The sequence below is a fragment of the Phalacrocorax carbo genome, chromosome 4 (assembly GCF_963921805.1).
Source record: "Phalacrocorax carbo chromosome 4, bPhaCar2.1, whole genome shotgun sequence".
NCBI lineage: Eukaryota > Metazoa > Chordata > Aves > Suliformes > Phalacrocoracidae > Phalacrocorax > Phalacrocorax carbo.
In genome coordinates, this window is record NC_087516.1 from 2158114 (window position 1) to 2180899 (window position 22786).

Here is a 22786-nt window from a genome sequence, read left to right on the forward strand (position 1 = left end):
TTTTCTTTTAATTGCTACATTTAATTTATGATGCGATTGCATTCTAAAATAGATAACCGGCTTGGCAGCATGCATTCCTAAAATAATCAAGTTCATTAATATGATTAAGAACACAATCTTTTACTGCTTCTGCTATTCAATATTAAACTGAAGAATGAGCATTTAAATAGACAGCTTCTCATATAGGTCTCTTATTTTTACAAAGTCTAAAAACCCAGTTAATTTTAAAGGTTTCTATCCAAAAATAGTTCTGTACTGTACTTTAATAGTAAAGTAATAAAAAGAAAAACCTGCCATGAAGTAAGAAAGAAACAAAATGTTAAGCATTGTAAGTTCCCAGACATTGGTTGCATGACTAATACTGTAACGGTGATTTTAGATCGGTCAGAAACCAAGAAATAAGGATGCTATATAATATCAAACTATGAGAAGATGATCATGTTGTTAACATGGGGTGATGGTTTATGATTCGTAGGATTTTAGTTACAGTGCTAAATTTATATCCTTAATTTGCTTAAATTAAAATTGCTCAGTCTGGTTACAGCCTTTTCTTAGCCAAGTCTGAAAATGAACTACAGTTGCATGTTATTAGTCTTACTTTGGAGGTTTATAATTATAACATAAGTGATTTAAGGACGATCAGATGGTTAAAATGGAGGTAGTCTCCCATTACCCCTGAAGAGTGTTTGGGAAACAGAGGTCAAGCCTCATACAAATTCAAGGTGTCTCTTCTTATTTGTGAGAGTTGAAGGCTAGGCACCCATTGCTGTGGGTTCAATAAAGTAAGTTTATTTTCAGTAAACTCTTATTTTATTGAACGTTTATCATTAAAGTGTCTTTTAGCCCTACTCACAGACAAGGGCCACGCTGTACCATGCGCTGCACAGACACAGAAATAAAAAGGACAGTCTCTGTCTCGCAAAGGCTACGGTCTAAGGATAAGGCAAGATAGAACAGATGGAAACAGACAGATGGAGGAAAGCGAGGAAACAATGATACAATGTCAGCCAGCATGACGGGAAGTCAGCTCAGCACCCCAGTAGTCTGTTAGGCAGCCTTTTGCAGGAATCGCAGCAAAATGTGGGGAGTGGCATGGGAAAGAGCATGAAGGTGCTTGTCTGCACGCTAGCACGGAGGTAACCGCACCGCGGGCAGAGAGCTGGCTTCCCGATGCTGATGAAAGGCGAGGGATGTGCTGGCAGTAAGTAAAAAAGGTCTTGAAAATGAAGAGCAAGCCTTTGAGTTGGAGGCAGCGGAGAGGAGGGAGCCCGAGGACGCAGGGCATCAGAAGGAAAATGTAAGGTTTTGCAGCCGCCCCTTGGTGGGGTACAGGTGGGGTTAGGCTGTGGAGTCCAGAGAAGGGGATGTGGCAGCATTTGGGGTGGGAGATGGCTGGGTGTGGGTGACGGCATCTCAGAGCCTTCAGGTGGAAAGAGTCAGAGGTATTTAGACAGCTTGAGCGAAAGGACCAAGAGAAAGACCCAAGTCAAAGGTGGGGCCCACATGAAAGGTCTGAGTGATAGTCTGCTAAGAAAAGCCCTCCTAAAAAGGAGGGCTGGCAGAAGCCATCCAGAGCTTGAATTGACATCCATAATATGATGATACCAAACACAGGCCGGGCTTATGCTCCAGACTGAGGAGGACAGGTGGAGTAAAGGGTTGGACCTGCGAGTCGCTATCACGGAGGCAGAACCTGGGTTTGTGTCTAAGAGATTCTCCCAGAGGAGAAGTGACAAGGAGACCATACAGCACACATCACACACAGCCCCCTGAGGCCTACACAGAGAGCCTGGGAGTGAGAAGAGAAATATTCTCCAAAGTCCACCCTGAAGGATCCACTGGAGAAATAGGAAGATGCCAGAGAAGGACAAGACTTCAGGAAGATCAGTGTAACTTCTGGAACTGATTGACAGGTCACGGAAGGTGAGGATGAAGCACTGGTTTTGAGATTTAGCTTTAAAGAAGTCATGAGGGACTCTGGGATGAGCATTTCTTAGGTATTGAAAGGGATGGACACTGGAAGAATCCAAGATAGGTTCGGTGTGTCCATCCTCGGAGATATTCAGAACTTCACTGGACAAAGTCCTGAGCAACCTGATCTGGTTGGATCTGCTAAGTCCCTTCCAGCCCTGAACTACTCTATGAATCTGTGGCAGCTATTGTTTGGTGTCTTCAGTGAGCTTAGACATGGAGAGAGAAGGCGAGGTGCGGCAGGAATGGAGGTGGCAAATGGGTTCGAGCGAGAGTTTCTGGAGACGACAGAACCTAAAGCATGATTGTCCTGTGAGGAGAAATTAGTCAAGAATGAGGGTGTAAGAAGAGAGTAGGGGATGGGATGAAAGTGAGCACAAAGGAGACAGTGTGAGATATTTGAGGCAACTGTGGGGACAATCAGGAAGCTCCTGCATTGATAACCACGGAGGAGAAAAATGAAAGGCAGATTGAGAGCAGGCAAGCACTGAGGTAGGGAACGGTGACAATATGTCTTGTCCATAAACTTTTGGAAGCATTAGGCAAGATCCTGTCCTGGGAGAGAAGCAAACAGGAAAGGGAACCTCAAGAAGTGAACAGTGCAAAAACCTAACAGTGTATTAGCCAGGCAGCTGAACTTGCTATTGAGTGAATCCACTCAAAAGAATGGATGAAGTCACCCTTGCTCTTCATTCTTGCGATTCATCGGACCAAAGATAGACTTTCATAGCACAGATATCCCCATTCGAGCAAGTCACTCTGGGATCCCTTTAAAGTCAGCACAGAAGAACAGCAGCTTTGAGGGCATGCTTCATCTCATCCTAAAATAGAGATCTAAAACAGATCAGCTGACTCATGCCCTAAAAGAGTATGATTTCTCCCCACAGATAAAGGGAACTTACACACCTGGATTCAGATTAGAAATCTGTAGGAATATAACTTTAGGTAACTGCCTAACCACCCCAAACACTCTGGAGTCTGAATAAGGGAGCAGGGAACCGTTATGAGGGATGAGCTAAGACTGAGCAACCTTGCAGTGGGAAAGAAGGGTGGATGAGTCAAAGGTAGAAGAGACTGAAGAATGGCGACACGATAGGGGTGAGATGGCTGAGCGCAGGAGACAATCAATACTGGTCATCTGGACATGGAAAAACTGAGTATGGGTTTATGGTCAATGCTGAAAGAGAGCAGGTTGCTTCAGAAAATGCCATCAGAGAAAATGTGTCAGGAGAGTATTAAGTGAGTGGCTCCTCTCGAGGACTAAGGGTTGCAAGTACAAGACTGGCTCCTAAAAGGGGAGCATGTGAAAGTGTGAACATCTGCATCTGAATGAGGTGTTTAACCCCCCTTATAGTCAATTAAAATCTGAGGATCAATTCTGTTACCCAAACATAGGCATCGAGTGCTACCTGAGATGCCCAGCGGTATCACATCTCCATTTCCCTACGACACAGGTCTCCCATAGGTCTGGTGTCAGATTCACCAGCTCTGCATGGATGTCTCGGGCACTCTGCTACACCTCAGGGGGCACTAGATGTCTGTGGGTAGGTAGCAAGAGTTGAGCCCAGTGAAGTGTAGGAGTGATCCAACTGACCCCGGCTGAATGCCTCAGGAAATCACTGAAAGCTGCTATTGCAGAAGGGTGAGGGTCTTCCCCCACCAGCTCCAGGCAGGTGTGGAAGTACCTCAGACTGAAACAGGTGACATTTTTAGGCAAGTGGATCCCATCCTGCATTGCCACTGATTGAAGAGGGCTTTAAACACACTATTCACATGTAGAAACCTCTGTATACAGACTTAAACTCAGACTTTTTTTTTTATCTGTCAGCTGAACTCCACCCTTGGTCTGTAATTCAGAATGCCAACATATGAGGGCATTGGTGTGGTGGACGGGCTCGGGAGTACACTACTGAAGAAGACAGATGGAAAATTTAAATAGACTCCTCAATATTTCAAAACAGATGTCTTGGCTTCCACAAGCACAGCCTCAGAGCCCTGATGCTACTGGGGATTTTATCAGGAAGAAGAACTAAGACTTTATCAGTCTGAAGAACTAAGTAGCCCTGGCACAACCAGGTCCAAAGTGTCTAAAATCCAGTGATACAATTAGCAGAAATTAATGTATTTCTGGCAGCCCTGCACAGCACAGAAAGCAAGGTCTGAATGGGTGATGGAGTGCAGACGAGTCCGCTGTCAGAGCAGGAGCACACTGATGGGATGGCACAAAGAGTGTACTGCAGGAGCTATTCTGAACCTGCGGGAAAAAGAAAGACCAGGGTTTCCAGCACTGCCAGTTTGTCATTTTTCATCCCCACTAAGTTCACTTATTTAGTTTCTTGTTTAAACTTAGCACATAACTTAAAGAACGTAATGTCTTAGCTTGCCGAGTGGTTTATTCAGGCAGCTGATTTACCAATTCAAAGGCTACTCCCTACAGATTCCTACCAGAAATGTAAGCGTTCAGTCTTAAACCTCTGATTTAATTAAAGAAAGACTTAGACCTCCAAACGTTATCGCAGCTGGAAAATCCATAATTAGTTGTACATTTTTCCAAAGGAACTTTTCCCTGATTTGCCTGAAACCTGCGGAAGGGCTCCATACATCTATCATAATTTCTTACCACTTTCAGCTCAGCCATTAGAGACGCTGTGTGGGCAGATTTAATAGGTTTTTTCTTGCTTCCTGGTGAGGAGAAGGATTGCATAAGATGTGAGTCAAGACACCAGTCCTGAATCTGTGACTGTGATACTTGCTGCACTGTCTGCTTGTTGGTTGGAATGTCAATAAACAGCACACTTTGCAGCAGTGGTAGCAGCCTGCTTTGGGTCACTGGAGAAAGATTGACTAAAATGTTCTCCTTCTGCAAGAAATTGGGGGCTCAGCATTATCCCATTTGGGAGGAAGGCAATGGGGTTGCTTTTCTCATCCCAGCTCACCCTTTCACACTCTTAACTGTATCCTAAGCTTTCTGACCCCTAAGATAAAGCTTTCTTTAGATTTCTTTTGTTTTTTAATTAGATGACACCAAATTGGTCAGATGACACCAAGCTGGGTGGAAGTGTTGATCTGCTGGAGGGCAGGAAGGCTCTGCAGAGGGACCTGGACAGGCTGGATCCATGGGCCGAGGCCACTTGTGTGAGGTTTAACAAGGCCAAGGGCCGGGTCCTGCCCTTGGGTCACACCAACCCCAGGCAGCGCCCCAGGCCTGGGGCAGAGGGGCTGGGAAGTGCCCGGCGGAGAAGGCCCTGGGGGTGCTGGCTGACAGCCGGCTGGGCATGAGCCAGCAGTGCCCGGGTGGCCAAGGAGGCCACCAGCCCCCGGGCTTGTGTCAGCACTGGTGTGGCCAGCAGGGGCCGGGCAGGGATGGGGCCCCTGTGCTCGGCCCTGGGGAGGCCCCACCTCGAGTGCTGGGCTCAGGTTTGGGCCCCTCGGGACAAGAAGGGCCTGGAGGGGCTGGAGCGTGTCCAGAGAAGGGCAGCGGGGCTGGGGCAGGGTCTGGAGCACAAGTGTGCTGGGGGGTGGCTGGGGGAGCTGGGGGGGTTTAGCCTGGAGAAGGGGAGGCTGAGGGGAGCCCTTCTCGCTCTCTGCAGCTGCCTGAGAGGGGCTGGAGTGAGGGGGGGGTCGGTCTCTGCTCCCAAGTCACCAGTGACAGGACGAGAGGGAACGGCCTCAGGCTGCGTCAGGGGAGGTTTAGGTTGGAGATGAGGGAAAATGCCTTCCCTGCCAGAGCGGTCAGGCCCTGGCACAGGCTGCCCCGAGAGGTGGGGGAGTCACCGTCCCTGGGGGGGTTCAAACACCGTGCAGATGTGGCACTTAAACACGGGGTATTTAAAAGATGTGTAGATGTGGCACTTCAGGGCACGATTTAGGAGGTGTGAGGGTGTTGTGTTGGCAGTGGGACATGATGATCTTAGAGGTCTTTTCCAACCTTAATGATTCTGTGATTCTATGGTGATGAGCCCTCTTGATCACTCTCTTAGGGTCCCTGTTTATTCCTAGTACTCTCTTTGAGGTTGTTTTTCACCCAGGTCTACAGCCTTTCAATGCAGGGTTTTCCCTCCTGTGTAAGGAATAAAATTTTAAACAACTCATGTACCACTAACAAAAAGAATTTTCAAGCTTTCTCCATGTTCAGGTCCTCAGAACTTCTGTCCGTTTAACCTAATTGTGGCCATCTTATCAGAGTACCTAACTTAGGTGTTTAGGTATCCTAGGCACCTTCTGGGGCCACTGGAAGGAACCACGTACCCTCAGAGAGTGGATCTTAGGCATGCTGAATTGTTTTTTTAACATGAGGGTGGTGAGTCACTCACACAGGTTGCCCAGAGAAGTTGTGGAGACCCCATCCGTTGAAGTGTTCGAGGTCATGTTGGACGGGGCTTTGAGCAAACTGGTCTAGTGGAAGGTGTCCCTGTTCATGGCAGGGGGTTGGACTAGGTGATCTTCCAAGGTTCCTTCCAACCCAAACCATTCTGTGATCCTATACCCCATTAGGGAGTGCAAGGCAACCGTCACCCTGACTCAGATACCCCAGTTAGGTGCCTGGGCTTCGGTGGAGTGATGCTGGGCCCAAGTTCCTCAGATAATTTTATCACGTCCCTAGAAGTGTGCAAGGCCAGGTTGGACGGGGCTTTGAGCAACCTGGCCTATTGGAAGGTACCCCTGCCCATGGCAGGGGGTTGGACTAGATGATCTTCAAAGGTCCCCTCCAACCCAAACCATTCTGTGATCCTGTGATCTTATTAAATAGTTTTCTTGTTTTAATCCTGATTTGCACTTTTGAGATTAGAAACAGCAGTTAATCCCAGGTTCTGTTTATCCCTCAATCTGATTTAGACAGAACCAGCTAATACTAATAAACCCTCCTGCTTTCTCCAACAGTATTTCAGTAATTATGGCAGATTGTTAGTGCTACCACAGACAGTGAGGAGAAAAGTAGTTTTCTATGTTTCTTCAAAGTCCCGTTGACCTATGCTGGTTCTGTTCCACCCATGCCAGCTCCCTTTTCCCCAGCCTAGTAAACCATGGCATGCAGTGCAGCCTCCCCATTCATACACCTATTTCTGTCTTCCCCGAGCAACAGTGACTCTTTGGTGCCTGTGCTCTAGTCATGAGCTCTAACTCATTATCATCGTTATCCTAATACCTGGTTTCATGTCCTGCACCTGTGGTTTGAACTCCTTCACTTCCACTAATACATACACATTTCAGTTCTTCTTTTAATGGCGCACTCCCACTGTCCTTTCACTAATTGAATCACCTACCTAATCAGTCTTCTCGCGTATGAGCACTTTCTTTCTCCTTGCTGCCCACCCTTCTGCCCACCGACACGTTTTATCTTCACTTAACTTGCTTTTTTCCTCACTTTTTGTCTTTTTTACCAAGATTAGATGTAGACATGACCTGGGTCTCTCCCACTAAACCACATACATCTTTTCAATCACAAACCGGGAACAGGCACCGTGCAGCCGGCTCCGCTGGGTGTAAGTGTTCTTGAGAGAACTGATACGGAAACAGGCGAACACTAAAATAGCTGAGGTTTTCCAAGCCAGATACAGAATCCTGTTGACCAGCTCACAATAATTTAAGTTTTCAATTACCTCAGCGCATCCAAAACGACAGCCTGAAAGCTCAATTAGATCTTCAGAAAAATACTTGAAAACCAGTTTAGTGTTTTGCTGGCATGCCAAGAGGTTGGTAAAAAGTGCAGTAGCTGAGGATATCACAACCATTCGTAGATCGCTTCATCCTCTCCGGCTGCCTGGGACCATCAGTTGTGGTAAGGGACAGAGACTGTTAATTAACAGGTTGTAATATTCACAGTACTGTATATCTGCTTTTATTAAACGCTTCCACTGAGGTCACATCCAGAGTCCTCTGCTGCCTGTGTGCTTTTGCGCTAGATAGAGCGAATCCCTGCGTCAAAAGTTTTGCAATTAACGTGTCGTCGGCACAAGCCAGGACCTGATTTTTAAATATTCCTTTTTCCAAGATATTTGCGGTCCTGAGGGACACCTGTATTTCATATTCTCCTCTGGAATTAGCACATTAATCAACAGCTGTATTTTAATACATTGTATTTCACCTTTAAAAAACCTTGGGCTTATGGAGTTTTGGGGGAAGCTGAACCAGGCAGGGCTGGCCAGGCCTGGCACTCTCTGAAAATCTTCCACAGCCACGGCCTTTTTAAAAATTCCTCTCCAATTTTAATTTCAAGTGACATTTTATTGGAAAGGATTTTAGCATATTACATCTCAGACTGAGTAAGTCTCTGGATATTGTTAGAAAATTAATAAAGAATGTGAACAGCTTCCTGTATGATGTGTAAGCGATAAACATTCAGAAAACCCTTCCTCCTCCCCTCTCTGCCTGTGAATTGCTCTTCTAAAAATAAAGGGAATGACAGAATTTCTGTATTGTATGACAAGAGAAGCCCTTCAGTCATTTGCAGCAGAGAAAAGCAAATGGCAAGCTTTCTCACTGATGACATTTGGAACTGTTATTAGCACTACGACGTACGGGCTACATTCTGCTCTCCCTTGCACCGCTGTAATTAGGGGAAAATGGCACTGAAATCAAACAGGCTATTCCTCGTACTTCCCAGGGAAACCAAGCATGAAATCTCTGCTTCTCACAGCAGTATTTACTTTTTTATTGCTGCCTCTTCTTTTCCTCACCCAGTCACACACCCTGATACATGTTACGTTCTTAAGCCTCACTCATTATTTTCTTAAGCCTCAGTTGTTATTTAAAAAACTGTTAGGTGATGATTTTGGGGGATGTGCATGAACAAGGACTAGGATAGGCTGAGACCAAGAAATTTAATTGCGTTTATCATAGGATATGGGTTCAGATATAAAGCTGCATTTTCTTGTCAGCATTTTAATTATTTTAAGGAATGTTTGCCTTGACGTACTTTAGCGTTCTGATTTATCTAGTGCTGAAAAATAACACCCAATTCACTGCACAATCAACGCAGACAAAAATGAACATTCACTGCCTTTTGGGAGATGTTACGTTGGATACATGGCAGATAACTGCTACGAGGAGAATAAATAACTCAGGAGACAGCAAATATTATGGAGGCGCCTTTAGTTTTCAGTCTACTTCAGCTTCCCTTTGCTTAGCAGAGAATGAAAACTAGTGCAGTTATTTACTGCCTTGTATACAGGGAGGTGGACAGTCTGGAGCTATATTCATATGGACAGCTGGATATATTGCTTATACCAACACCAGAAAAGCTTAATTGCTTTTGAGAAGGAGCTCAATAATTTTATGAAAGATTAAATGACGTTCTGTCTGTGAAAAATGGATTGTGAAGCTGCAGCAATGACCCTGGAGACTCCTTCTCATTCCTCTGTACCTCTTGAGCCGTGGGGGAAGGACTGGCAGTACCGTGCCAGATCAATGATCTGCATCTTCTGCTGCTCTGGCTAGTTGAAGCTCCGGCTCTAGGTGCTTTAGAGGAAGGGTAAGTATATAAAATACAGCTCTATGATAGTGCTTGTAAGGGGAAATTCCTTCCTTGCCTGTGCTGACAACCAGCTGAAACATAAAATATCATTACAGTCAGTACTTGTACCAAATGCCTCAGAGAGAGCATTATGGCTGTGCCAAGGAAAATGTGGAGCTTCTTCTTCCTTTGTGGCACCCAAAAGGAAGGAATAACTGTGGGGAGCCTGCTGACACCCAGGCCTAAAGGGGCCCTTGCAGAGTATCTCCCCCCAGACTCAATGCCTGTACTTTCTTCAACCTGTCTGGGAAGATGGTCCCTGACAGACCACCACAGGCAGACCACCTCTCCTAGCAGGGAGTTTTCAGTAAGCTGAGTGGATTTCCCACCTAGGAAATCGCATCTCCTTCCCTGGTAACACCTACACTATCTCAAAATGTCTGCCTCTGGATTTTAATGTATGCTCATCACCGAGTCCCAAAGCCTGCAATAATCGTGTATTGCCTCTCTACAAGTGGTCTGGCACACAAGAGCAGGGGAAACGGTTCCCTGTCACAGGAAAAGCACACAGCCAATACGCTCATTTAAAAAAATCCTCTCTCCCCCTTACAGAAACTTCCCCTCGGTGTGCACCTACTCCCAGCTTGCTGACCCGGCGGCCGGCGCTGGGGGCCGGGAGGGAGGGGTGGGGATCGAAGCTAGTGTTTGTGTGGAGACCCGCCCGCCGCGCTTCCATCCGGGCACTCACCGCCCGCTCTGCGCGCCAAAACGCCGGCGCACTAACGCCCCTCCTCCTCCTCCACCGCCCCGCCCCGCCCCCAACGGCCACTGGCGCATGCGCGGGGCGCGACTGAGTCCCTAACGACGGGGCGGGTTGGGAGGGCGGCGGCGCATGCGCAGTAGGTCGGGGCGCGCTCCCGCCGGCCCGCGGCGGCAGCTGTGAGGGGAAGGGGGCGGCCGGCCTGCAGCTATGGAGCTGGGAGAGGAGGAGGAGGAGGAGGAAGAAGAGCTGGTTCCTGTGAGTACAGGTTCTGCGGACGGGGTTCAGGCGGGAGGCTTTCGGGAGCAACGCGGCGGGAAGGTAGTTGCTTCTCTGAGCAGCCCCTCTCCGGCCTTGCGGACGTGGGGTGCGTGTGTGACTGGCAGGTTAGCTCATGTTTCTTCTTCCCTGCCGGTGTGTACGTGAAAAGTGGTTTGATCCCCTCTTCTGCCCCGGGGAGGGGCTATCGCTGGCTGATTCACTGCCCCAGAAAAAGGTGGGGTGCAGCTGACCTGAATCCCCCTGCCCCAATTTCCTGCCCCGGAGAAAAAGGGGGCTGTGACCCGTCTGATCCCTCGCTATCCCCTGCTTTCTTCCCTAGGAAGACGTGTGACCTGGTCTGATTCCTCCTCACTCTCACATAGTCTGCCCTGGAGAGGTGTGGGTGCAGTTGGCTTGGCCACCAACCCTCCTGGGAAGTCAGAGCCAGTGGGGCTGGAATGGCCCTTTGGAGCCATTCAAGCCCTAGAAGGGCTTATACATGTCTCTGTGCGCTTGGCTGTGTTTATGTCAACGCTGGAGACAGGGAAGAGGAGATCTCTGGAGACTGTGGGTGTCCCATCACATTCTTCCACCCCCATGCTCTGGAATCAATGCCTTCCTGGACTTGCCCCTTGTGAAAGCATTGGGAAAGCTTCTTTCCTGTGGTACTGCACTGGTCTGGCACCTGGTCTTAACTGTCCCACTGTTCTCACGGTGGTTTCCAGAAGTCTAAAGGGCTTGTAGCACCTGCACAAGTTCTGAGTCTTGCAAATGGGAGGCATCTTTGTGCAGGGTACTTGAACAGCTGATGTTGGACACTTAGGTCTGGAGGTGTTTATGGATGTCAGGTCCGCAGTCCTGCATTAGGAAAGATACAAGGGGACAACCCAAAATGAAAGTAATGAGGTGGTGATCAGTCCAGGGCTTTGTCCCAGAGCTCTGAAGGAACTCAGGGGAGTGACAGCCAAATGGCAACCGGTGCTGGATGTCATATAGATTTTTTCATGCGCTCCCTGGAATGAACCAAGGATTGGTTCAGGTTTCAATCTTATCAGGAAAATTATTAGAAACTAAAAGAGCGAATGGAAATGGCCATGTGAATAATTATGACACGCTAAAGGCAAGTCCAGCCTCAACAAAGATGTGAATATGGGAACTTGGGTAGCGTGGTTGTAATTCAGTTTCCAAAAGCCTTCTGCTGAAGGACCTTCACCGTATGTTTTCAGGAAGGCTAATTTACCACAGACTAGGAGGGATGGTCCTTGCCCTACTGTTTATTCTTGGATATCTTTAAGTAGAAATGAAGTTCGTTTGAATGCTGATTTACAGGCAAGTTGCACAGTTAACTTTATGATTCTAAGTTGTATGTGATGTTATGGACCAGTGAACTTACCTCCTGCTTCTTGTTTTACTTTCCTTGTATTCATCATAGGTCAGTTTATTTTGATCCTTTCTGTGTGTCAAATTTTGTTGTTTTATGGTGGCCGTTGCTTCCTCCTCTGTGTTCGTTTTGCACTGTGGTTTAATTGCTGCTCTGACAACCAGAGCTCAGCTCTGGGAATACCAGATGGAGCTGAGCCAAGCTTGTTGCTAGTCTGCTGCTGCCCTTCTGGGTCAAGGGGATGCAGTGCAGATAGACAGTAGGCCGAGCAGATCATCTGCTTGTCGTAGGATGGTGGCTCTTACACCTTTATTTTATATTTCTATTGCAAAAGACTATTTTAGCTATAATTTCAATTGCAGGTAGGCAGTGGACTGTTAACTGTAGTTATAATTGGCTTAAGAAAGGTCTACTCACTCTTACCTCAAGTTTTTGCTTAACTGAAGAGAGAACAGGACTGTGTCTTCCAGCCAAAGTGCCCGCTTATGATAATTTAAAGATGTGGAACTTTCAGCATCAGGCTGTAGTAGCAAGAAGAAATTCTGTAACAAATATAGTGATACTTTTTACTCTTTATGTTATAGTTTGTTTTATCAGTGAAAACACTTTGTCTGTTTCCTCTTTTAGTTTATTTTTGATTATGAGGATGACTTAAACCCTGTCCTACAAAGGTTTTGATTCTATATTTAGCTAGGCATAGGTATTACAAATAGGATCCAGTAGTATCAATTCTTTGGTTCTCATTCTGAAGTGCTGCAGATTGATGGCTACATTCCCAAAAGCCAATCGCTATTAGAAATTTTTTTATCTTTTTTTTTTTTTAACATAAGTAGAAACATCAAAATAAGTTACCTCTGCCAGAGGTACCTTTTATTTCAATGGAAATTTAGTGTGGAAAAGATAAAGGAATTAGCATTTTGTAAAAGTCAGAGGACAGTACAATACAGATTACACCGCTTGTAAATATGATCTAAACAACAATCAAAAATCTAAAAATCGGGATACTCATTGCTTTTTCAGTGGTCCAAAGCTGGAAGACAGGGACGGGGAGCAGAATGGAGCCCCACAATCCAAGGGGAAATGGTTAGTGACCTGCTATACCACTTAAACACACATAAATCTATGGGGCCAGATGGGATCCACCCAAGGGTACTGAGGGAGCTGGCAGAGGTGCTCACTGAGCCACTTTCAATCTTTTATCAGCAGTCCTGGCTAACTGGGGAGGTCCTGGATGACTGGAGGTTAGCAAATGTGACACCCATTCACAAGCAGGGCTGGAAGGAGGATCCGGAGAACTACAGACCAGTCAGCCTGACCTTGGCGCCAGGGAAGGCTATGGAGCAGATCATCTTGAGTGCCATCACGTGGCACATGCACGACAATCAGGCGCTCAGGCCCGGTCAGCATGGGTTTTTGAAAGACAGGTCCTGCCTGACCTACCTGATCTCCTTCGATGACCAGGTGACACACCTGGTGGATGAGGGAAAGGCTGTGTATGTTGTCTGCGTGGACTTTAGTAAAGCCTTTAACACCATTGCTCACAGCATTCTCCTGGAGAAATTGGTGGCTCATGGCTTGGACAGGTGTACGTTTTGCTTGGTAAAAAACTGGCTGGATAGCTGAGTCCAGAGAGTTGTGGTAAATGGAATTACATCCAGTTGGTGGTCGGTCACAAGCGGTGTTCCCAGGGTTTAGTTTTGAGGCCAGTCTTGTTTAATATCTTTATCAGTGATCTGGATGAAGGGATCGAGTATGCCCTCAGTAAGTTTGTGGACAACGCCAAAGTTTGGTGGGAGTGTTGATCTGCTGGAGGGCAGGAAGGCTCTGCAGAGGGACCTGGACAGGCTGGATCCATGGGCCGAGGCCACTTGTGTGAGGTTTAACAAGGCCAAGGGCCGGGTCCTGCCCCTGGGTCACACCAACCCCAGGCAGCGCCCCAGGCCTGGGGCAGAGGGGCTGGGAAGTGCCCGGCGGAGAAGGCCCTGGGGGTGCTGGCTGACAGCCGGCTGGGCATGAGCCAGCAGTGCCTGGGTGGCCAAGGAGGCCAGCAGCCCCCGGGCTTGTGTCAGCTGGTGCTGGTGTGGCCAGCAGGAGCCAGGCAGGGATGGGGCCCCTGTGCTCGGCCCTGGGGAGGCCCCACCTCGAGTGCTGGGCTCAGGTTTGGGCCCCTCGGGACAAGAAGGGCCTTGAGGGGCTGGAGCGTGTCCAGAGAAGGGCAGCGGGGCTGGGGCAGGGTCTGGAGCACAAGTGTGCTGGGGGGCGGCTGGGGGAGCTGGGGGGGTTTAGCCTGGAGCAGAGGGGGCTGAGGGGAGCCCTTCTCGCTCTCTGCAGCTGCCTGAGAGGGGCTGGAGTGAGGGGGGGGTCGGTCTCTGCTCCCGAGTCACCAGTGACAGGACGGGAGGGAACAGTCTCAGGCTGCGCCAGGGGAGGTTTAGGTTGGATATTAGGGAAAGTGTCTTCCCTGCCAGAGTGGTCAGGCCTTGGCTTAGGCTGCCCAGAGAGGTGGGGGAGTCACAGTCCCTGGGGATGTTTAAAAGACATGTAGATGTGGTGCTTGAGGACATGGTTTAGTGGTGGACTTGGCAGTGCTAGGTAAACTGTTGGCTTTGATGATCCTAGAGGTCTTTTGCAACCCAAATGATTCTATGATTCTATTCTGTGATCTTCCTTCTGATTCTTTGTGCCCAGTAGAAGAGCTTGTGGGTGAGATGTAGTGCCTTGGGTGTTGGAAGCTCAAGAAAGTGACAGCTTACGTGAACTGGACATACACAAGTCCATAGAGCTGGACAGGATATGTCTGAGGCTGGTGGTGGAGCTGTCTGATGTCATGAAAGGCCTCTCTCTCATCTATGAAAGCTTGTGGTGACTGGGGGATATTTGTGATAACTGGGAAAAGGTAAATGTTATGCACTTTTTCAAGAAGGGTAGTAAAGAGTGCCTGAAGAACTACCACCCAGTTAGCCTAGTCTGCTGTTCAAAATCTAACTGGTGGTGTTCCTCAGGTATCAGTCCTTGGGTTAATGTTCTGTAATGTCATCACTGGTGACCCGGGTGGATGGGGTGAATACACTCACATCGAGTTTGTGGGTGACAGCAAGATGGAGGGAGTGGATGATATGCTGGAGGACAGGGCTGCCATTCGGAGGGACCTCGGAAGCTGGATTAATGGCCCAAGGGGAATTGCATGCACTTTAGCTATGAAAAATGTGGAGTCTTTCTCACTGAGGAATAAAATCCCTGTACCTCAGTAGTGACTGGTGGCCCTTCAGAGAAGAGCCTGAGGACTGGGTGGACAGCAATGTGACAGTGCACTCTGCAGCAATGAAGGCCTGCCACACATGGGACTGCATTAATAACAGCATAACTGGCAGCTAGAGGGAACCGAATATTTCCTCTTCCTGACTGCAGCTGGATCCTGTCTCCTGTTCTGGGTTACCAGTACAGAAGAGAGGTCAACTAAGTGGCCTGAGTCTGGGGGAGGCCACCAAGACAGTCATGGAACTGGAGTACATGGTGCATGAAGAGAAGCTGCGGAGGCTGGGTTTGTCTGGCCTGGGGAGGAGGAGGCTGAAGGTGAGGGTCTGGCAGTGGTGCTTCCGTGCTGGAAGGGGGGCTGGGGGAAGGCAGAGGAAGACTCTTGTTAGAGGTGCACGGTGACAGGACGAGTAGCAGTGATGTGTTACAGTAAGGAGAAATTGTAGCTGGAGACGAGGAAACCAGTTTTTCACAAGGAGGGTGGTGAAACGCTGGACCATGGCCCACAGGGGTGGTCGAGCGTGTGTCCTTGGAAGTAGCCACAGGTTGGCAGGATGAGAGCTGAGCAACTGATCTAGCCTTGAGGTGAGCCCTTCTTTGCGCAGGAGGTTGGACTAGGTGACCTCCAGAGGCCCCTTCCAACCTCAGTTACAGTGGGTTATACTTGAGGCATTAAGGTGTATTACAGCAACTGGCTTTCAGATTGCCTCACGATGCCTGTGGCTGAGGTGTGACTGCAAGGAGAGTGTTGTGAGCCCTGGAAGCCTTACTTTCTTAGGAAACTGAGCAAAAAATAGATGGACTTGTTGCAGGTCAGAAATGACTAACTTTCCGCTTGTCCTTTTAGGACATTCCATAAAGCTATTGATGTTATGAACCTGACAGTGGAAACTACTATTTTTAAAAGATTCAAAATGATGCACTAGCAATTTTTGCAATGTCAGTGTATGTTGCCTATGTATGCAAGTTACCTTTCTGGAATGCTTTCAGTACACCCCCGATAGTTTACTGTGTCACAAATCTTCCCTTGTACTTGAGATCTCCTGCGCTGGTTCTGGTCTCTTGTGGCCATTTGAGAGCCCAACATTTGTTGCACAAAAGTAATAAAACAGTTCAGAATTTATGTAGCACCTGATGTACTGGTTGGTCGTGCCAGAAGGGAGCGGGGTGGCTCTGCAGAGTACTGCCACCACACCAGTCCCTACTGAAGAAACCAAGGTATGGCTTAAATAATTTGTTTCTTATACCTAACAGCACCAGATCATTATTACATGTTTTTGAATAATATTTTTGAAATCTGAATTATTTATGGGTATGTTCATAGGTGGACTTCTAGTGCTGAACCATTTGCAGACAATGGGAATTTTGTAGTACTAATTTCAGTAGCTGGACCTAAATGCTAAGGGTTTTCATACAACTTCTGGTACTGGACTTCTGGCCAAAAAAATCCTCTGATGTAAAAAGCTTATTCTGCATTTGAATGAGACTTTATGTTCTGACACATAAAGTAGGGTTGATACAGACTATAAAGCCACGATAAATTAAATTGTTAGGTTATACAGAAATGCAGTCGCATTTATGTAGCATGAAGGGAATTCTGAGTTTGCACATAGCCTTTGAAGTGCTTCTGCACAGCAGTTGCTCTGCTTTTCCTTGACTGTTCAGTGCAAGCTGATTAACTGTGCCATGAAAGGAGCGGGTAGGTGTAAGACACCGTGACCTACATTCTTCTGGCAAAATTCTTTCTTTAATCTTCTGCGACGCAATGGTCGATTCCCTGTTTTAATGGGTAAATATGTGCCTGTTTCTCGATGTTCCTTTGTTCCTTCCCCACAGCTGGGGAGGACCTTGCCCTGCAGCAGTGGGTTGCTGACTCCAAGTGGCATGAGGCTTGCACTGCACTGGTCTTACAGGTGATGGCAGGGAGCTCACACCTCGGCTTTTTCTTCTGCTTCCTTAGGCTTACAAGACCAGGGACAAAGCTGGAAAGCTTGTTCTAGGTATTGCTTCTGACAACTTTTTATAGCTTTTAAAAAGTTATTGTCACATACAATTTGAACATAACATATTTGGACAAATAAAAAATAGAACCTTTTAGTATGTAGGACAAATTGTGCAGCTGTGAAGAAACCTCCAGCAAAAGGATTTCAGTTGTATGTGCTTTGGGTCCAGTTATTCAGTGAATGTGCCTGGGGTTTGTAGGATGGGGACTTTTCTGCATCTGTACTGAAAACTAATTATGTATACAGACAGTCAAATTCATGCTTGTCTGAAATATAAATGTTGTTTATTTAATTATTCATTAATTGTGGTTTTTATATTGTATGCTTATTTATCCACTAGGAGTAGGTGATAAAAGGACAGAAATGCAAGAATGTAGAACAAACTATTTCAAAACACTTGAAATAAATTGTTAAGAAAATACCCAATTGATTTCAAACCTATTTAATTATCATCTTTGAGAGGGTACAGGATCCAGTAGCTAAAGGGGTGGCCGAGTATGATTGTATCATGACCTCAGCAGAGTTTTTGATCTTGGGACAGACTTAAGAAAACATGCAGCATGTTTGGATGTCATTTCAGGTACAGTTTTTGATGCTTTTTCCTGGCTTGTCCCTGTTAAGTATTCTCACTGATGATTCACATGATTAGTAGATGGTGAGACCTAGAAAATAGGTAGGTAAGGATGTGCTGGGGAAAGCAATAAATGCTTTGGAAAATGGTATTGGAATTGGGAATGGTCTTGACAAAATGGGGAAAAGTAAGTCCTGAAGTTAGCATGATGAAATCCAGCAAAGGCAAGTTCAGAGTGGGATCTGCCTCTAGTGCTGTTATGTGATGACCTTCGTTTGGTGTAAATGTTGGAAGAGTTGGTCCTGAACTCCACTGCTTGTTTCCACCTTGGTGATTTTGCAGCTGTGTGTTCAGATGGATAAGGAAACTGGAACACAGATTTATACTGAATTAACCTGGCCATGTACCTCTGATTTTTAGGAGGGAGAAAAGAGATGCAGTGAAGTGTTTGGAAGAAATTATAGTGTATTTATGATGTTTTGGGAAGATCAGATTGTTTGAATTGCATATCTAGGTAGCTCTCCTTCCCATTACACTTTGAATCTTCTTTCTTGTGCTGTGTTCTATTGTATGATATTTTTACTGGGATGTTTTCAGTGGTCTGTAGGTCAGAGTAAAATAAGGAGAGCTAAGCCTGGATATTCAAAACTGAGAAATGTTTGGTTTTGTCTCTATGAAATGCAGCATCGGTTAAGAATGCCAAACAGGATCTGCTCTTCCTACCATTTAAGTTAATGGCACTGTGTTGTCTGGGGGTGTTTGTAGTTGTTCAGCCTTATTTTTGTCTCTTCCTCTCATTATGTATTTAGCAGCAAAAGCTAACTTTTGTTGTACTGGATTTCAGGAAGAAAAGCCTTGTTATGTTTTCTTCATTTGAGTTTAATTCTGTGGAAGCCCTCAGAGATGATTATACTTGTTTACTAAATTGTAATTTATTTCTTGCTTCTAACTGCTTTGTTATGTACCCCGTGCCCTGGTATGTGCAGTGCTAATATGTGGCAGATCTCTTCCATTGGCTGTTTCTTTAATATTGCCCTTTGGCATCAGAATTAAAAATGAAATAATGAAACAGAATGTGCTGTTGCCTGTATCCTTTGCTTCCTTCCCGCTGCTAACCCGTGAGGTCCTAGGGACTTGGCCGCCTTTGAAAAGCAGAGATTGTTTCCTTTATGGTGTTTTGTTAATGCCGTGTCGGGTTCCTTGAGAGAGCAGCGCTCAATGCAGAGGGCAGCCATGTGTGTGTAGGCAGGAGAAACTACAGCTGGTGAGTGTGTGAGCCTTCAGCCCTGCCGCTTTGAGCTGGGGCACTTGTTATGTGAAAACACAAATCCAGCTTGGGTGATAGCAAGAGAATCCTTCTTATTTGACTTTAGGAAGTGATCATCTTTCCCCAAGGTCCTCGTATTACTTCAGTATCTCACACGTGCTTGGCTTTTGATTCCCTTTGATTTCAGAGCATAAAATTTGGATCTGTGCGGTTGTGGCTATATTCAGTTGTGTAACGCTCGCTTTTTTTTTTTGTTTTCTTTGAAGGAAATTTTGAAAGAGCAAGCTCCAGAGAAGTCTTAGTTTTTTTCTGGGAAGACTATGAAATGTCTTGGTATAACTAACACAGTTTGTGAGAACCATGGACACGGTTCTTGTGACAATGTACAAGAGTGGAATGATTTAGATACTGGTATTGGAAGGGATGAATATTGGGTTGGCTGAGCATTTGGTAGGTGGGCTGCTGTGAAGCTGGGGCGGTAGGGATGCTTCTTGATTTGTAGAGCTTTTGGCTTATTGGTGGCTGGTTTTTCAGGACAGTTGCCTTCCTGGGAGAATCAGTTATGGATGGTAATTTTTTATTTCACATGAGATTTCTTGGGTTGAACCCTACTGATGTTTTCTGAGGAGCATGTTTCAGTGGAGAATTCCTAATTATAAGTATATCCCTTTCTGGGGGGTCCTGCTTCATCTCCCTCCCACTATCCCCAATTCAAATCCTCTTCCCCTCCCACCCTTCGATAGCTTTGCAGAAATATCAATAGTTTGTGGGCATTTTGATAAGAAACATTGACAGTGGACTGGAAATCAGAACTGGTGAACCTGGATGGAGTTGGGAGACTAACAATGAGTGTTACTTGCTTTTCTGTCGTCATATTTTTTTTTTCTGCTTGCTTAAACAAAAAAGGAGTATGTATCTTGTTTAGATCAGGGAGGTGCACCCTGCAAAATAATTTGAATTATGTTTTAACAGGAATTGACTCTGTTAATATCTTTTCTCTACAGACAGCTGCTGTGCAAACCACTTTTTGTGTTTGTGGTGCTATAGCATCACTCTGACAATGACAGCAGCTACTTATATGAAATATTAAAATAGGTAGAGGGTTCACATTATCTAATTGTGATACAAACATTTATTTCATATCTTATTTCACATTCTCATTCATGCTTTAATATCCTTGGCCTGTGATGCTGTAGGTGTTATTCTTTTTGACTTTGTCTCCTAACTTACAGGCAAAGACAGATGAAATTTTAGAGCATCAGATAAGATGTGCTTTATGATCAGGTCAGACTACTCGGGGAATAAGCTCTGCCACTGATTCGCCATGTCGTTGTACACTAAGTTCTCTGTGCCTAGTAAAAGGAGGATAAATATTTATCATGCACATTCTAAAGCAGTACTGTGAATCAGTGTTTATGGAATATTTTTGGGCCTTTGCATGAAAGGCGCTATGTAAATACTCTTAGCAATAGCAATGCTACTTTGATTCCTTCCTGCTCTTGTAAGTGACTGAGCCTGTGGTAGCTCTGGATATACTTGTACTCTGAATCTTCTAGAATATTGCTATTTGTAGTAATCACATCATAACTCATTAGCATTTTGCCACCAATTTCTTCTTGAGAAATCTGCATATGATACATCTCTGGCTCTGTTTTCCCAAAATAAGACTGGTCGAACCTATTCCAAATTGTAACGTAAAATGAATGGGGTTTGAAAACTGTAAGTGCCAAGGGAGCATTTGGGAGGAAGAGGTACTTCTGGGAAGGAAGCTTCCTCAAGGTGGAAACTCAGTTGTACTTTGTCCTTCTATACTCTCATTTGATGCCCATTTGCCCAAGACTTGTTCAGGTTAAATTCTGTCTCCAAGGAAGATTCTTGCTGACTTCAGTTGATAGTGAATTGTGCTTTTTTTTTTCTTTTTTTTTTTTTTTTTAATTCTACAGCAAATTATTTTGGTCACAGATTAACATATGAAGCTCCAGGTAGAAGAAACCTGTTCAGATGATGAACAGGTTTTTCTTGCAGTGTTGTGACAAAGAATATGTCACTCCATGTGTGTTGAAACTATGAAAAAAGGGTCAAAATCAATGGTTGGCTCTAGGGTTTAATGAAATCATTATCTTGGTCATACTTTCTTTAGGTTGCCAGTCAACTCCTATTTCTTATTTTTTACAGAATTTACACAATAGTAGAGGTTGGAAGGGCCCTCTGGAGTCATCCCGTCCCAGCCTCAGCTGGAGCAGGCACCCCCAGAGCAGGGGCACAGGGCCGCGTCCAGGCGGGGGGTGAATGTCTCCAGGGAAGGGACCCCACAGCCTCTCTGGGCAGCCTGTGCCCCTGCTCTGGCACCCGCACAGGGAAGGGGTTTGTCCTCATGTTCAGGTGGAACTTGGTATCCCAGCTTGGGATCATCAGCAAATTTGCTGAGGGGATGCTCTGTCCCTTCGCCCAGGGCATTGATGGATGTGTTGACCAGGACTAGACCCAGCACAGACCCCTGGGGAACAGCGCTAGTGACAGGTCTCCATCCACACTCTGCCCTGTTGATTACGACCCTCTGAGTTCTGTTGTTGAGCCAGTTCTCTATCCACGTCACTGTCCACTCTTCCAACCCACACTTCCTAAGCTTGTCTGTGAGGATGCTATGGGAGACAGTGTTGAATGCCATGCTGACGTCGAGGTAAACAACATCCACTGCTCTCCCTTCATCGACCCAGCCAGTCACGCCATCAGAGAAGGTTATCAGGTTGGTCAAGCATGATCTTCCTTTGGTGAATCCATGCTGACTGTTTCTGATAACCTTCTTGTCCTCTGCATGCCTGGAGATGACCTCCAGGATGAATGAACTTCTCCATCACCTTTCCAGGGACGGAGAGGAGGCTGACTGGCCTGTAGTTCCCCAGGTCCTCCTTCTTGCCCTTTTTGAAGATTGGAGTGACATTTGCTTTCCTCCAGTCCTCGGGCACCTCTCCTGTCCTCCACAACCTTTCAAAGATGATGGAGAGTGGCTCAGCAAGAACATCCACCAGCTCCCTTGGCACTTGTGGGTGCATCCCATCAGGGCCCATGGATTTGCGAGGATCCAGGTTGCATTGGTGATCTCTGACCCAATACTTCTCAACCAATGGTAAGTCTTCCTTTCTCCAGATTTGCCCTTTCTTCTCTTGGGGGCTGAGATGCCTGAGGGCCAGCCTTAGCAGTAAAGGCCGAGGCAAAGGCGGCATTCAGTAACTCCGCCTTCTCTGCATCCTGTGTTACCAGGGCCCTTTCCTTGTTCAGCAGTGGGCCCACTGTACCCCCAGTCTTCCTTTTACTGCTGATTATTTAAAGAAGCCCTTCTTGTTATCTTTGACATGCATTGCCAGATTTAATTCTAAGTGGGCCTTGGCCTTCCTCATCGCATCTCTGCATACCCTGACAACATTCCTATATTCCTCCCAAGTGGCCAGTCCCTTTTTGCACATTCTGTGAACCTCCCCCTTCCATTTGAGTTTCTCTAGAAGCTCTTTGCTCATCTATGCGGGTCTCCTGGCTCCTTTGCCTGACTTCCTCCTGAGGATGCAGAGATCACTATTTTCCTGAAAGCAAGTTAATCGGTAGGCTTTGGGAACTCTTCATGAGAAGTAGTACCTCTGGCATGCTGTGGGTAGGGTGAGGGAAGTCAGTAATGCAACTGCTGTAGCATCAAAAAAGGATTTTAATTTCAGTGGTTGTCAGGTATATGAGTAATTAAATGATTTTGAGAGGAATTGCTCACCATAGGCTAAAGAAGGTCATTTTAAAGGGGAGAATGAAGAGCAACATGCACATTTTGGTTGTTTAGTCTTTTGTTCATTGTGTACATCTTGAATGCTGTTGTTACTC

The 22786-nt window shown here is 46.3% G+C and overlaps 1 protein-coding gene across 2 annotated transcripts in view; it reads left to right on the forward strand.

The window, feature by feature from the left end:
- The first annotated feature begins 10332 nt into the window (after positions 1-10332).
- ALMS1 (ALMS1 centrosome and basal body associated protein) overlaps positions 10333-22786 on the forward strand; it is an 82393-nt gene continuing 69939 nt past the window's right edge. For both annotated transcript variants that reach the window (XM_064448818.1, XM_064448819.1), the window contains exon 1: positions 10333-10442. In XM_064448818.1, the coding sequence (XP_064304888.1) occupies positions 10395-10442 (48 nt within the window). In that variant the 5' untranslated portion in view covers positions 10333-10394. The remainder of the gene's footprint in view (positions 10443-22786) is intronic.